At 44.4% G+C, this 16,351-nt stretch overlaps 1 protein-coding gene across 4 annotated transcripts in view; it reads left to right on the top strand.

The window, feature by feature from the left end:
* UNC5D (unc-5 netrin receptor D) overlaps positions 1–16,351 on the top strand; it is a 160,404-nt gene that overhangs the window by 45,007 nt on the left and 99,046 nt on the right. For all 4 annotated transcript variants that reach the window (XR_008484214.1, XR_008484213.1, XM_054294377.1 and 1 more), the window contains exons 3-4: positions 2,199–2,342; positions 5,621–5,724. Coding sequence is in view for 2 of the 4 variants with exons in the window: in XM_054294377.1 (XP_054150352.1) it covers positions 2,199–2,342; positions 5,621–5,724 (248 nt within the window). In the remaining 2 variants the exon portion in view is untranslated. The remainder of the gene's footprint in view (positions 1–2,198; positions 2,343–5,620; positions 5,725–16,351) is intronic.

Genomic DNA, 16,351 nt, shown 5'->3' with positions numbered 1-16,351 from the left:
GCTACTGGTGGGAATGGGATCCCAAACCTCAGCCAGAGCATCCCTGCTCTGTCCCACCACTCCAATCCCCTCTGAGGGAGCTTCTCTTACCTTAAACCTGGACAAATCACTCTGCAAAATGTTCTCAAGCCAGAATCCAAGGATTTTTTGGCTGGCAGAGCAGGGATGGTTTGGTTCAGGGGGTGCATTTTCCTGGCAGGGGCTCTGGCAGAGCCTTTGTTCCTCAGGGTTTGTTGTCACCGTGTCAGGAAATAAAGGGAGGCTTTGTAAACAGTTTTGTTAAAAACGGCATCAACACGGGGGGAAAACAAAAAGCAGCCAGAAAACCTGTGCTTGTTTGTTGCATGGGAATAAATATTTGAGGCACTGAAGGGATTCTGCAGACAACTTGGGGAGCTGTCCCTGTCTTTGTGTTTCATTGTAAGCCAGGCTTAATGAAAAGAAGTAAAAATCCCCTTTTCCTGTTGCTGGAAAAGTATCAAATATTCTGTATTTTTGTACAGGATTTAAAGCTTGTCTGAGCTTCCCCTCTTGGAGTATCCCCAGTGAACCCTGTCCCTCCTCTTGCCAGAGGAGCACAGCGACTTCCCAGTGCCTTTGAGGAGGGGCTGCCCAGCTGTTAATGATGCCTGAGATTAAGTGGAAGCCAATTTTTATGGAGTTCAGGTTTAGAATCCTTGCTGCTTTATAAACTCCACAGGCATGAAATACGGTGAGATTGGGTTTGTCTCCATTTCCAGTGGAGGGGAAATAACTGCCTGGGGACTGTGCTGGAGGAGAGAGGAGGAAGAACAAGGCCTGAATGTTTTCTATTTTCGTTTAATGTTTTTCTGACTCTTTCAAATGGTTCCCAGTGCCAGGTTTGGATTGGATTTCCTCTCCCAAGGCTGCCATGCCGAGGTGGCTGCAGGGCTGGGGAACATCCCAGGGGTGCCACAGGGAGGATCCTGGAGTCTGGGATTTACCTTTGGGACCTGTCTGGGGCAAATGCTCCTGGTCTGAGTGGCCACAGGTTTGCAAGGGTATGGAGATGTACTTTAAAGACATTTTTAGTGTACTGTGATTGAATGCAGACAAACATTCTGGGTGAAGGAGGCACCAGGGATGAGGATTTTGAGGGAGGAGTTGCAAAGATCATGGTGGGGGCATGTTGTGGTGTTGACAAGGTGAGAGATGAGAACTGACTCCAAGTTCTTAGAAGGCTGATTTATTATTTTATGATATTATATTACATGAAAAGAAAATGATGTACTAAAACTATACTAAAGAAAAAGAAAGGAAACATCAGAAAGCTAGAACAAGAATAAATAATAAAAACTCATGACTGACCAGAGTCCCGACACAGCTGGACTGGGATTGCTCATTAAGTTAAAACAATTCACATGCTGGATAAACAATTCTCCAAATCACATTCCAGAAGAACAAAAGATGGAGAAGCTGAAGCTTCTCATCTTGCCAGGAGAAGAAATCCTGGCGAAGGGATTTTTCATCAAATGTCACAGTGACAGGGGCAATTCATGGAACCCAGTGCATTATGACCTGCTCATCTTACAGAATTTAATTAGTGGCACTACATCACTGTGCAAGTAATTAAGGCTTTGCCCTGATTGAAAAGTGTGGTATTTGCTGGGTCCCCAGGATGAAGGAGGAATTGATGAATCTGACTCCGTGTTCTTAGAAGGCTAATTTATTATTATATTGTATTATATTATATTATATTATATTATATTATATTATATTATATGATATTATATTATATTATATTATATTATATTATATTATATTATATTATATTATATCATATCATATCATATCATATTATGCTATACGAAAACTATACTAAAGAATAGAGAAAGGATACAGACAGAAGGCTAAAAGATAATAATGAAAAACTTGTGACTCTTTCCAGAGTCCAACACAGCCAACTGTAATTGGTCATTAAGTTAAAACAATTCACATGAAACCAATGAAACAATCACCAGTTGGATAAACAATCTCCAAAACACATTGCAAAGGAGCAAAACACAGGAGAAGCAAATGAGATAATTGTTGTTTTCCTTTTTCTCTGAGGCTTCTCAGCTTTCCCTGCCACGAGATCCTGGGCAAAGTGGATTTTTCAGAAAATGTGATGGTGGCATTGTTGGTTAAAGGACAGGTTTGTGTCCCTGCTGATTTGACTCTCTGCCTCTCCCCCTCAGGGCTGAAGGTGAGGGAGGTCTCCATCAACGTGACGAGGCAGCAGGTGGAGGATTTCCATGGCCCTGAGGATTACTGGTGCCAGTGTGTGGCCTGGAGCCACCTGGGCACCTCCAAGAGCAGGAAGGCGTCGGTGCGCATCGCTTGTGAGTACAGCCTGATCAAACCCTGCTCCTCTGGGGTTCTGAGGGGTGGGAATGCTGCATTTGGGGTGAAATACAGTGACTACACCCTGCTTAAACCCTCAGGGGTGGGAACACTGTTTTTGGGGTGAATTACAGTGAGTACACCCTGCTGAAACATAAAAATGTCACTGGGAGCTGCAGAAATGGAAATACTCCAAATGCCCCATAGACAGAAGGACAGCACAACATAACCCCAAAAGCAAAACTGTCCCTAGGAGCTGCAAAAGGAAATGTTCCAAATGCCCCACAGCCAGAGGGACAGCACAGACATGACCCCAAAACAAAACTGTCACTGGGAGCTGCAAAAGGGAGCTGTTCCAAAACTGTCCCTGGGAGCTGCAGAAATGGAAATACTCCAAATGCCCCGCAGACAGAGGGACAGCAGGGACACAACCCCAAACACAAAATTGACACTGGGAGCTGCAAAAAGGGAAATGTTCCAAATGCCCCACAGCCAGAAGGACAGCAGGGACACAACCCCAAACACAAAACTGTCAGTGGCAGCTGTAAAAAGGGAACTGTTCCAAAGGCCCCACAGCCAGAGGGTCAGTGGGGACATGACCACAAACACAAAATTGTCACTGGGAGCTGCAAAAAGGGAAATAATCCAAATGCCCCACAGCCAGAGGGACAGCAGGGACACAGCCCCAAACACAGAACTGTCACTGGGAGCTGCAAAAAGGGAAATGTTCCAAATGCCCCACAGTCAGAAGGACAGCAGGGACAGGACCCCAAAACAAAACTGTCACTGGGAGCTGCAAAACTGGAAATGTTCCAAAACTGTCCTTGGGAGCTGCTAAAAGGGAAATTTTCCAAATGCCCTACAGCCAGAGGGACAGCAGGGGCAGGACCCCAAACACAAAACTGTCACTGGGAGCTGCAAAAAGGAAATGTTCCAAAACTGTCCCTGGGAGCTGTGAAAGGGGAAATGTTCCAAAAGCCCCACAGCCAGAGGGACAGCAGGGACACAACCCCAGACACGGCTGTGACCACGAGCTGCTCCAAGCCTCATCCCATTCCTGGAATCAGACCTGGGATATTTTCCTGGCAGAACCAGAGTCTTCAAGCAGAGAATTCAGGGATTGCTCCCCCAGTCTGTGGTGAGCCCCCAGCTCAGATTTTCTGTTTCCCCTCCTGGAAAAGAAGGTGCAGCCTGCTAAAAGCTTGGAGAAACATTCCCTGGGAGAGGAGAGCAGGAGCAAGGGGAGAACCCGAAGGGAGACTTTCCAGGGAGTGCGCCAGCAGCTCCTGACAATATAAAAAGGTGTCTTTTACCAGGGTAAACATTTAACAGGATAAAACAAACATTTGTCAGAAGTAAAAGGACAGTGTAAGAAAACCTTCATTTCATTAACGGCGGATTTTTTTCTTTTTGTTGGCTGATTCAGTCTGAATGTCTAAATACGTGTAAATTCAATTTTTTATTTCACTGCATTAACTGTCATAACACTGAGCCAATAATTCCCCTGCATTGCCGAGCTGAAAGGACCTTTATCTGAATTGAATTTTTATTGACTTTTCTCCGCGCTGTGATTTCCCAGCCCCACAAAATGGCAATTTGAGCCAGGCTCAGCGTGAGCGGGAGCAGGAGGCGCCGTGTGCTGGGGCTTTTCAACCCCTCACTGTGGGAGCAATCCTTCCCAAGACCCCATTAACCCCAGAGTGCTCTGGAGAGGCTCTTCAGCCCGGCCTGGAGGGCTCTGGGGGTGCCTGGTGGCTTTGTGTGGGAGCTGAGCTCCTCTCTGCCCCTTCCTGGGCTGTTTTTCTGCTCAAAGCCCAGTGATTTGATGGGGAAAGCAGCAATTCCGGAGGGCAGAGCTGAAGGGGCACAGCAGGAACACTCTGGGGTGGGATTTATGGCTTGGAAGGATCAGGGATGAGACCCTGCAGGTCCAATCTCTGACAGAACCCAGAACGTTCTCCCATCCCCTCTGAAGAACCAGCAGCTTTATTTCATCCCCCTTTTTTTTTTTTTTTGCACTGAATTTCTGATATTTCTGAATTGTGAGTCAAGTCCACAGTGTTGCAGCACTTTATATTTCTCCAAAGAAGCAGGTGAGTATTTCTTTGTGCTAGTGGGGAAGGCAGAGCAAAGGGATCCTGCTCCATTTTTCACCCTAATAAAGGCATTTGTAGGCACAAGAGCAGCCCGGCTGTTAATGATTGCCTTCTTAAAGGGAGCACTGGAAAAGAAATTGGTTGTCTGAAGGGGGGAAAAAATCAACATTAACAAAGAATCATGGAAAGGAGCATGCAGGCACCGCGAGCATCTTTGTGCAGGCAGCAGCTTGCTCAGATAATTCTGAATGCGTTTTGGAAAATGCAGTGCCAGGGCTGTATTTCATCAGCTGTGAGCAAGGCAGGGAATGAAGTCAGTAAATCCCCACCGTGGAGCCTGAAGCGCTGGGAGCACAACGAGAGCTCCTGAAGGAACATCCTCCAGCAGTGGGGAAAGCGCCAATCACTTGGTTTTTTAAAAATTTTAAAAGTTTAATAGTAATAAAATGGTTATAAAAATAGGAATATAATTAGAGTAATGATAATATGGATTATTTGGATTAGGACAATACGAGGCAATAAAAACAAAGAGTTATGGACGGTCCAGGTACCTCTTTCTGGGCAAAATAAGCCCAAAAAGGACCCAGGATTAACTGTTAAAAACAACAGCCTGTTGCATATTCATACACCTCATACATGATGCATAAATTCTATTCAAACAAAGGATTCTGTCAGTGTCAACTTCTTCAGTCCTGGTAGATTCTTGAATCCAAGGAATGCCAATTGTGATGAATCCTTGCATCCAAGAAATGCCAATCCTAATGAATTCTTGTATCCAAGGAATTCCAATTGTGATGAATTCCTGCATCCAAGGATTGCCAATCCTGATGAATTCTTGCATCCAAGGATTTCCAGTCCTGGTGAATTCGTGCATCCAAAGAATGCCAGTCCTGGTGAATCTTGCATCCAAGGATTGCCAATTGTAATGAATTCCTCCATCCAAGAAATGCCAGTCCTGGTGAATTCGTGCATCCAAAGAATGCCAGTCCTGGTGAATCTTGCATCCAAGGAATGCCAGTCCTGATTAATTCTCCCATCCAAGGATTGCCAATTGTGATGAATTCTTGCATCCAAGAGTTGCCTATCCTGGTGAATTCCTGAATCCAAGAAATGCCAATCGTGGTGAATTCCTGAATCCAAGGAACACCAAAGGTGATGAATTCTTTCCTCCAACCCTGCAGATCTTCGGAAGAACTTCGAGCAAGACCCCCAGGGCAAGGAGGTTCCCATCGAGGGGATGATCGTCCTGCACTGCCGGCCCCCCGAGGGCGTCCCTGCTGCCGAGGTGAGCTTGGGGTGGGCACAGGTGTGACTGTGTTCACAGGGGTCTTAGGATGAGGGGAGAGACGAAGATCTGACTCCATCTTTCAAAAGGCTTGATTTATTATTTTATGATATATATTACATTAAAACTATACTGAAAGAATAGAAGAAAATGTTTCATCACAGAAGGCCAGCTAAGAATAGACAAAGAAAGAATGATAACAAAGGTTTGTGGCTCAGACTCTCTGTCTGAGACAGCTGACTGTGATTGGCCATTAATTAGAAACAACCACATGAGACCAATCACAGATGCACCTGTTGCATTCCACAGCAGCAGATAACCATTGTTTACATTTTGTTCCTGAGGCTTCTCAGCTTCTCAGGAGGAAAAAATCCTAAGGAAAGGATTTTCCATAAAAGATGTCTGTGGCACACGGGGGCACAAGGAAAACCTTTGGGATGGGGGAAGCACAGGGCTCAGCTCCTGTGTAGTGCTCCTTGTCCTTTTCTCCCCCAGAACGTTTCAAGTGTCCTTTTTTGATTCATTAGCTTTACAAAAATGTGGCTTTTTATCCAAATTCTGGACTGTTTTGCTGAGAAATCCTGGGTTTTCGGGCAATTTTCAAGCCCTGTGCTTTCAAACTGAAAGCAGATTGTTGCACATTTTCCCAGGAATTACTTTCCTCCTCAAAAAAACAAGGCAAAGTAAAAGGCAAACCTAAAAATATTATGATAAATGGTTGCTGGGGAGAGAAAATCTGCTGCAAGTAATAATTTGGTGGGGCTTGGCTTCGCTTTAAACAGGCTTTTTTGTGATGAGAGCTGGATCTTAACAGGAAAACCATGGGGGTGCCTTAAAATGGCAATAACCAGGCTGCTCTTGGAGGGAGAGGTTCAGAGTGGGTCCTGTTTAAAAATCTGCTGCAGGGGCTTTAAAACCCAAGGAAACGTTGAATTTTTAATTGCACCCTGTAGTTCCCTGCAGCACCTTCTGGGCAATGAGAGCTGCTGGATCACTCAGGAGTTGGTTTTGCCCCTTTTCCCCAGCGTGGCTGGGCTTGGTAATGAAGGAAGAAAAGGAAAATAAACCCCAGAGAAATGTGTGCTTTTAGTTAATGAGAAGGGATTGGAGCAGATGTCCCTGGAAATAAAGAGGAGAAAAGCAGAGGCACCAGCAGTGAGGCAGAAGTGCTCGAGGAGAGGAAAATGAGGCAGAGATGGGCTCGGCGAGTGGCTGGGTTTGTGTGCAGGATTTGCTCTGCCAGGGCAATCTCTGCTCCCACCTTCTCCTCAGCTCTCTGGTATTTTCACTCATTACCAGGAAAATGGATGGTGCATTGCAGGGAATTGCCAGGACTGCCGAATGCATGTGCTCTGGAAAATGGATCTGCTTTGGAGGCAAGATAAACCTCCACAGGTGTGGCTCCCCAAATACCCTCAGTCTGATTGGATTTTACTGAGAATTTTACATTTCTTTGAACTGGCAGCTTTACATTCCCCACTTAAACAGGGAGCCTGTCTTTTGTGGAAGGTAGGAATTATGTCCAATGAAAACCTGACATTTTAATTGCTTGCTCCAGATAAAAGTGGTGGAGTTCCCAATGAACCCTGATTTACTGCTGTTGACAGTAAAATTGCTATTGCTGCTAATAAAGCTGGTAAATCTCACCAGGTCAGATTTGCTTTGGCCAATAAAATGTCCCATAAAGGCTCAGGCTAATTCTGGGCTCGTCGAGGTAAAGAGTCTGCTGGAAATAATTCAGTGTCTTTAGAAAGTGGGTTAAACCCGTTAGAGCAGGCCTGGCTCTGGGCTGGGGGGATAAACTCAGCTTTATTTCAGAGTTAAAGCACAGATTAACACAGGCTGGGCAATGACTGAGCCACAAAGGCTTCCTCAAAAATCTCCAATTTTTTTTATTTTATTTGTTCCGTGGGCGCTGAGCGGTGCTGAGGGTTTCAAACCCCCGTGCTGGCAGAGAATCCCTGGTTGTGATCCAAGAATTGATTTCGTTAGAGCTTGGATGCAGCCCTGGATGGAAACATAAGGCTGGAAAGAACTGGGACAAAGGAGCTTGTCTAGTGTTTCATGACAGGCAGAGTGGGGCATTGTCGGTGTTTGTGAAACCCAAAAGAACGGGAAACGAGGGGGAAGGAGGCTCCAGCTCATCCCTGCTCCTGCAGAACCCCTCCCTCGGGAGGGTTTGGTTATTCCAGGTCCAGAGCTTCAATAATTCTGTCAGAATTTGGTTATTCTAATTGCAAAGCTCCAGGAATGCTGTCAGAGTTTGGTTATTTTAATTGCAGAGCTTCAAAAATGCTGTCAATTTGATTATTCCAAGTGCAGAACTTCAGGAACATCATCAAAGTTTGGTTATTCCAGGTCCAGAACTTCAACAACTTCGTTAGAGTTTGGTTATTCCAAATGCAGATCTTCAGGAATGCTGCCGGAGTCTGGTTATTCCAATTGCAGAACTTGAGGAATGCTGGCAGAGTTTGGTTATTTCAGGCCCAGAGCTTCAGGAATGCTGTCAGAGTTTGGATATTCCAAGTGCAGAACTTCAGGAACACTGTCAGAGTTTGGTTATTCCAATGGCAGAACTTCATGAATGCTGTTGGAGTTTGATTATTCCAGGCCCACAACTTGAGGAATGCTGTTGCAGTTTGGTTATTCCAGGTGCAGGACTCCAGGAATGCTGTTGGAGTTTGGTTATTGCAGATCCAGAGCTTCAGGGACACTGTCAGAGTTTGGTTATTGCAGATCCAGAACTTGAGGAATGCTGTCAGTTTGATTATTTCAAGTGCAGAACTTGAGGAACACTGTCAGAGTTTGGTTATTCCAAGTGCAGAACTTCAGGAACACTGTTGGAGTTTGATTATTCCAGGTCTAGAACTTCAGGAATGCTGTTGGAGTTTGGTTATTCCAGAACTTCAGGAACACTGTCAAAGTTTGGTTATTCCAATTGCAGAACTTGAGGAATGCTGTCAGTGTTTGGTTATTCCAAGTGCAGATCTTCAGGAATGCTGTTAGAATTTGATTATTCCAAGTGCAGAGTTTCAGGAATGCTGTCAGAGTTTGGTTATTCCAGGTGCAGGGAATTCTCTACAAAGCAGAGAATGAGACTTTTTCCACAGCTCTGCTTGGGGAGGGTGCTGGGCTTTGGGGCACCCTGGGTGCCTCAGCACAGCAGGAAGAGAGGAAGAAAACCCAAATCCCAGTGCTGGGCAGGTTGGAAAAGGCTTTTAAATCCTCTCCTCACGCATTTACATAGCAAGCAGAGAGAGCTGGTGAGCAGCTGTGCTTGCAGCCATCGGCACCCAACCCAAATAAATTCCGTTTTTATGAGTTAAGCATCGAAATGCAAAAAGAAAATTCAGCATTTAAATAGAGCAGCTGAAAATCCCCCGCTGAGGCAAATGTTGATTCAGCTCTGGAGAGGCTCTGCTGGCTCGGGCTCGGTGGGACCAGAGCCTTTTGTTCACCATGGATGGGAGCTGGCCTGGGCAGGAGGCAGCTCTGGGCCCCTCAGCAGCCTCTGCAGGGAGAGAATGGGGAATTGCGAGCGGGAATTGTGTGTGGGAATTGTGAGCGGGAATTGTGTGCGGGAATTGTGAGCAGGAGGGAGAGAATGGGGAATTGTGAGCAGGAATTGTGTGCAGGAATTGTGTGCAGGAATTGTGAACAGGAATTGTGTGCAGGAATTGTGGGCAGGGATTGTAGGCAGGAATTGTGGGCAGGAACTGTGTGCAGGGATTGTCAGCAGGAATTGTGTCCTTTGGCTGGGGAGATATTTAGTTTAATAATATCTCACGGAGTTATTGAAGAATCGTGTGCAGGAATTGTGTCCTTGGCTCAGGTTGTGCTCATGAGGGACCCTCAGGGAGATATTTAGGATAATAATGATAACAACAATAATAATAATAATAATAATTATATCTCAGGGAGATATTGAGGAATTGTGTGCGGGAATTGTGTGCAGGAATTGTGTCCTTGGCTTGGCATGTGCTCCTGAGGGACCCTCAGGGAAATATTTTGGATAATAATAATAATAATAATAATAATAATATTAACTATAGTAACCACCATAATATCTCAGGGAGATATTTAGGAAGTGTGAGCAGGAATTGTGTGCAGGAATTGTGTCCTTTAGCTCAGGGTGAGCTCCTCCAATCCCTCAGCAGCCCCTCTGCAGGGAGATATTTCAGAACTGTGTGCAGGAATTGTGTGCAGGAATTGTGTCCTTTGGCTCAGGGTGTGCTCCTGAGGGACCCTCAGGGAGATATTTAGGATAATAACAATAACAATAACAATAACAATAACAATAACAACAACAATAATAATAATAATAATAATAATAATAATAATAATATTCTTATTATTATTATTTCAGGGAGAAAGACATAACTTTCTAAAAACACAAAGTCAAATCCGTCATCTCCTCCTTTTTCCTAAAGACCCAGCACACACTGCCAGAGGGGTTTCCTCTCTGAGCTGAGCTGGAGTCGGTGACAGGAGCATTTCCCTGCAATGAGGAGCAGGGACAGCTCTGCTCTGTCACCCTGAGCAGCTCAGGAGGAATCAGGGTGACTGACAGGTCCTGCAGCAGTGGCAAACACAATGAATTCCACCCTCCTCGCTGGTAATTCCTCCCAGCTCCTGCTTCCCCCCAGCCCTGGGGCTGCTGTCAGAGCTGTAACCTGGAAAATCCTTGGTCAACACCCATTTAATGAAGTTTGGGATAATCTCTGAGCTGTGTGTTCGGCCTTATTGGTGCCTCAGAGTGTAAAATATTAATTCTGCCGAGTACAGCAGCGCAAAAAGAAGTGTTTAGGTGGCTGGTAATCCTTCAGGCAGGTGTGGTGGGGTGCTGGGGAGTGTCACTGCTGCCTCCTCCATCGGTGACAAGTGGCATTCAGATTTCTCAGCTGTCAGGGCTTGTTCTTGTTTCATTCAGTGGGCTTGAAAATCAGGTTTAAAAATGTTCCTTTGACTGGACAGGGAGCTGCCATTCCCTGCACTGGAGCGAGGATCCAGAAGTGGATGTCAGCTCCTTGAGGCCTGGGTGTGATGGGGAAAGGGGAAATCTGAAATCTCAGGTGTGGTGTGGAAAGGGGACACCTTAAAATCTGCAGGGGTGATGGGGAAAGAGGAAATCCGAAATGAGCAGGTGTGGTGTAGAAAGGGGAAATCTGCAGGAGTGATGGGGAAAGGGAACACCAGAAATCTGCAGGGGTGATGTGGAAAAGGGAAATCTGAAATGTGCAGGTGTGATGGGGAAAGGGGAAATCTGAAACCTCAGGTGTGAATACGGAAAGGGGACACCTGAAATCTGCAGGGGTGATGGGGAAAGGGGAAATCTGCAGGTGTGACATGGAAAGGGGAAACCTGAAATCTGCAGGGGTGATGAGGAAAGAGGACACCTGAAATCTGCAGGCGTAAATATGGAAAGGGGAAATCTGCAGGGGTGATGGGGAAAGGGGACATCTGAAATGTGCTGGTGTGAATATGGAAAGGGGAAATCTGAAATCTGCAGGGGTGATGTGGAAAGGAGACATCTGAAACCTCAGGTGTGATGGGGAAATCTCAGATCTGCAGGTGTGAATATGGAAAGGGGAAATCTGAAATCTGCAGGTGTGATGGGGAAAGGGGACATCTGCAGAGGTGATGGGGAAAGGGGACACTTGAAACCTGCAGGTGTGAATATGGAAAGGGGAAATCTGAAATGTGCAGGGGTGATGTGGAAAAGGGAACATCTGAAATCTGCAGGTGTGATGAGGAAAGGGGACATCTCAATTATTTCCACCTGGAACCTGGGGATGGAGCAGCAGCCAAGCCCATTGTGAGGCACAAGGTGCAAACCTGAGCCCTAAAATTCCCCCTGAATCCCTTTCTTGTGAATGAACCCTCAGACCAAAGCCGATCTTTCAGCATTAGCAGGAACTCGCACCTCTCCCTCCACTCCCTGTCTGCTCTGCTTGTGGTGGAGCTCTCAGGAGTTTCAGGTTCTTTTTCTTTCCTTGTTTTTGTTTTGGGTTTGGGTTTCTTTTGCAATAAAAGGGCAGCTGTTGTGCTAAACGATTGCTGATAGTTTACTGTTACTGCACTATTACTGTTGAGTGCTCTGCAGAGGTTTGTGAAATACTCTAAAATATCTTTATCACATAATATATGCATATATTTAAGATTTAAATGTGTTGTATCCACCGCTGCTTTTTCAAATGTTTAACACAGATTCTGACATTTTAATGGAGTGCTGTAGATGTTCCCAGGAATATCTGCCTGAGTTCCACGGGTTTATTTACAGCCAGGGCTTTTAATGGAAATGTAAAATCATTTCTCTTCTGGGCAGCGCGCATTCCACTGCCAGCACATCAGCACAACACGAAACACACATAAAATTCAGAAGCTGTGAGGACTCCACAAGCAGTGAAAGTGTGTTTTACAAAGGTTTGTGTATTTATGGGGCTGGCACACTGTGAAAAACGCCAAACACTTGTTTTTAAAATTTTAAAAGTTTAATAGTAATAAAATGGTTATAAAAACAGTAATATAACTAGAGTAATAATAATTTGGACAGTTTGGATTAGGACAATATGAGACAACAAACACAAAGAGTTAAGGACAGTTTGGGTACCTCTTTCTGGGCAAAATGAGCCTGAAAAAGGACACAGTTAACAAAGGATTAACCCTTAAAAGCAATAACCTGTTGCATATTCATACACCTCATACATGATGAATAAATTCCATTCAAACACAGGATTTTGTCTGGTCAGTGTCAACTTCTTCCTCTGAATCTTAAACCTGAGCAAAGCAGGAAGAAGTTCATTTCTTCTGATAACGGAGCAATAAATTCCTTTTCTCTGAAAGATTCATGTGTCCTGTGGTTGCTATCTTGCTGCAGGTCCTTTCTTTAAAAAAAGTATCTTACATGGCATAATAAGATACTATTCTATTTTAACTATTCTATTATTCTATTCTATTCTATTCTATTCTATTCTACTCCTGTAAGATACTATTTCTATTTTAACATTTTCTTATAACCTAAAACTATATTTAACACACTACTTAAAAAAATTAACACAGCATAACTTTCTAACACAGCACATATAATATTCATTTTAATATTTGCGAAAAGCCAATCATAAAATACACATTTTTCACTAAAACAGGGCAGGATAATGGGGCTGCAGTAAAACAAAAGCAGGCTGAGAGTTCCAGCCTTAGTGAATCCTGCTGCAGTGACAGAGAGGGCTGGGATTGCTCAGTGCAAACAGCTGCATTTGGCCAGGTGCTTATGGGTCTGAAATAGCAATATTTGCTATTTGCTCTGCTTTTAAGGGATCTTGGTTACAAGTACAATAAATGGGATTAATTTCTCACCGGAGATGTTTCACTCTCAGGACCCAGCCTGGGTATCTGCAGTGTCTCATTTGTGATTGATCTGATATTTAGATTGAGCTTTTAAGAGCAAATCTGTAATTTTGTAGCAGCTTTTAAGAGCAAATTCATAATTTTTATAGTTTCCCATTCAGCAAAGATTGAGAGCTGTCATGGCCTGTACAGGACATGCTGGTCTGGACTGATTTTACAACCAGGGTGTCTAATGATGTGTCAGCCTCTTTATTTTATAAAACTTGGCCTCAGTTAGACTTGGGTTTTTTTGAGGTGTTCATTGTGGACAGCACAAAAACAGTTCCATTTCCAAATTCCATTTATTTTGTGTGCAGTTCATACCTTCAGCCCCACTTTGCCCTTCCTCACCCGCTGCTCCAGCTGTTCCTGTTGTGGGATTTCTCCTGGTAGCAGCAGAATTTGGGGTGGTTTGAGCTCCAGGAATGGTCAGGATTCCCTGGGGTTAGGAAAATTAATCCACAAACACCAGAGGCTTATGTCCAAAAAGGAGTCAGGGGAGTCCTTTGACTTTATTCCAATCAAGGCAGAGGCCATGGGGCATCCCCTGGGGTCTCTCCAAGTTTTGGAGGACTCAGCCTCCCTTTTTATCCCAATTTCCAGCCACATTTCCCTTCTCTCTTTCCCCATTTCTGAGGTACTTGAGAGGTTCAGACTCCCCAGAACACCTGATCCCAAAGATTCCCCTCTAATGTATAACCCTCCCTTTTAATTTTTAATTCTTATGGAATTTAGGGGTTTTCTTTCCCATTGTTTCTTTCATTTTTCAATGTCTAATTTCATTGATCAGCAAACTTTAAGTTTATTTGTAAGATCTCTCCAGTCCCTGCACATCTCCCCTTTATTGGACACAGCCCTTGGATGAGGGGCTGGTAGGGGAGCTGTGCACGAAGTTTTCTTCCAGCTGAAAAAAAAAAAAAATAAAATGTTTGTTTTCCTTCTGAGATTTGTGAATAAATCAATACAGCCAGGAGGTAGCGAGGTCATGAAATAGAAATGCTGGAGCAAAGCACTTCTGAATTAGATTGCTAAACTGAAAAGAAAAAAGAAGGGAGATAACTTTGTAGTTCCCCTGAATAGATAATTCCTTTTTATACAGACATGTGCTCTGGGGCCTCGCTGGGTTTGATGTGCTGCTTTGCAGCCCTGTCTGTTTTCTCTGGCCCTGTTGCCAGAAATGGTTTTAATTTTGAATGCTTGAACATGAAAGGAGAAGTTGTGAGACTTTATCACGGTGTTTGTAATCAGGGGGATGATTGTGCGCGCGAGTCCTGCAGGGATTTGGGGAGCGCACAGCGATGGAGCTGGGGACCGAGGCAGCTGGAGGCCCCACCAGCGGTGACACTGAAATGCTTTCATGGTTAGGGGAATGTTCTGCCTCTGGGCACAGGGATCAACACCTCCTTTAATTGTAAACAGCATTAAAAGAGAAAGCAGAATGTCGGAAATCTGGTGCCTGTTGTATTCGGTACGCAGTGACATGGAATTGTACTTCTGTAGGATTTGGGGTTAAATATTGTTTCCAACGTGTGCAAAAACATGATTCTTTAATGAATCTAAAGGTGTTCAGTGATCTCTCAGGTCCCTCCCAACCCAGGTTGTTCTGTCACTCCTGTAAGATCTTCTCGGGATCTCTGCTGCTCACAGTGACCCCCAGATGTGTTTAACTCTCTTTTCCCAGTCCAGCAGGCGAAGAAGCAGCCAGAACTCTTCATTTCTTGGTCTCAAGGTTGTTTATTGTTTCTTATCTATAAAATTCTTTCTCCTGGCCTGCCGAGGTCTGTTCAGCAGGAAGTCAGGGGCACTCTGCCTCCCCTGGGCAGTGTTATCTTTTTATGCTAAAAACTATGTGTACAATATTTACAATAACTTCCCAATACCCATCACCTATGTTAGACAGTGAGCTTCTACTCTAAACCAATCCAAAAGTGCCACCATCACAGCAGGAGATGGAGGCCAAGAAGAAGAAGAAGGAGAAAGGCTGGACACGCCCAGATTCCTCCATCTTGCCCCTTGAACCCCCATTCTAAAAACTTCAAAAAATCTTTTTCACCCTGTGATAAATTCAGTATCTTTCTACTTAAACTTTCATGGCTTGTAATCCTTCCTATAAAGGTTGGTAATTGTTTTTTCCAAGGGCTAAATCAAAGGCACAGGGGTCTTGGGTCCTGTGCCAAGGTCTCTGAGCCCCCTGGCAGGGGTTTGAGCAATCCAGGGCAGCCAGAGGAATTTCCTGGGTTCCCACAAGATCTCACAGTTACCTTCTTGAATTTATCCCATCTGAAGGCTGCTAACAAAAAGGAACATTGTCAGGTATTGCTGATCCCCCAGAACTCGAGGGAAGGGTGAAATTACAGCCTCTAAAGGCTTTGGTTTCAATTACTGAAAGCTTCCTGTGATGTTTTCCTTATCTCCAAGCATTTCCTATATAAATGTGATCCTGCCTATCAGGACAGGCAGAACCTGCAAACATCATCACCGACAGCCTTATCTAAAGAGAGCTTTTCAGTGTCAGCAGCACTTTAATTACTGCCCAAATATCACTGAGAACCAGTTCCAAAGGAGATCTGTGGGTTTCTCTGTCTCCTTCAATTTGGAGCCATTTAGCAAAACAAAGGTGAGGTTCAGCTGCACTGCTGAGCTCTGTGGGTGACAGTAAAAGATTTTAAAATCATAGAAAATTCGGGGAGTTAGAAAGAAAGTTAGGCTTGGTAAACCCTGGCAAATGTTGGGCCTTGTGTTTGCTGGATCATGTGAAACTGTTTATTTAGTTTAGGTTTTATTTAGTTTAATTTTCCTAACACATCTAATTATTTAGTAATTAGATGTGTTAGGAAAATTAATCCACAAACATCAGAGGTTTATGTCCAGAAAGGAGACAGGGGAGTCCTTTGACTTTATTCCAATCAAGGCAGAGGCCATGGGGCATCCTCTGGGGTCTCTCAGATTTTTGGAGGACACAGCCTCCCTTTTCATCCCAATTTCCAGCCACATTTCCCTTCTCTCTTTCCCCATTTCTGAGGTACTTGAGAGGTTCAGACTCCCCAGAACACCTGATCCCAAAGATTCCCCTCTAATGTGTAAAACCCTCCTTTTAATTTTAAATTCTTATGGAATTTAGGGGGCTTTTCTTCCCCATTATTTCTTTCAATGTCTAATTTCATTTACCAGCAAACCTAAAGTTGATTTGTAAAAGCCAATCTCTTTTTCCATTCATCAATCAGTGGAATCCTTCCCATTG

This window comes from Melozone crissalis, unplaced genomic scaffold (genome assembly GCF_028551555.1).
Source record: "Melozone crissalis strain CALT ecotype California unplaced genomic scaffold, PUWL_Pcris_2 ptg000247l_1, whole genome shotgun sequence".
NCBI classification, from domain to species: Eukaryota; Metazoa; Chordata; class Aves; order Passeriformes; family Passerellidae; genus Melozone; species Melozone crissalis.
The sequence above is the reverse complement of the archived record's forward strand: the minus strand, read 5'-3'. Positions and strand labels throughout refer to the sequence as shown.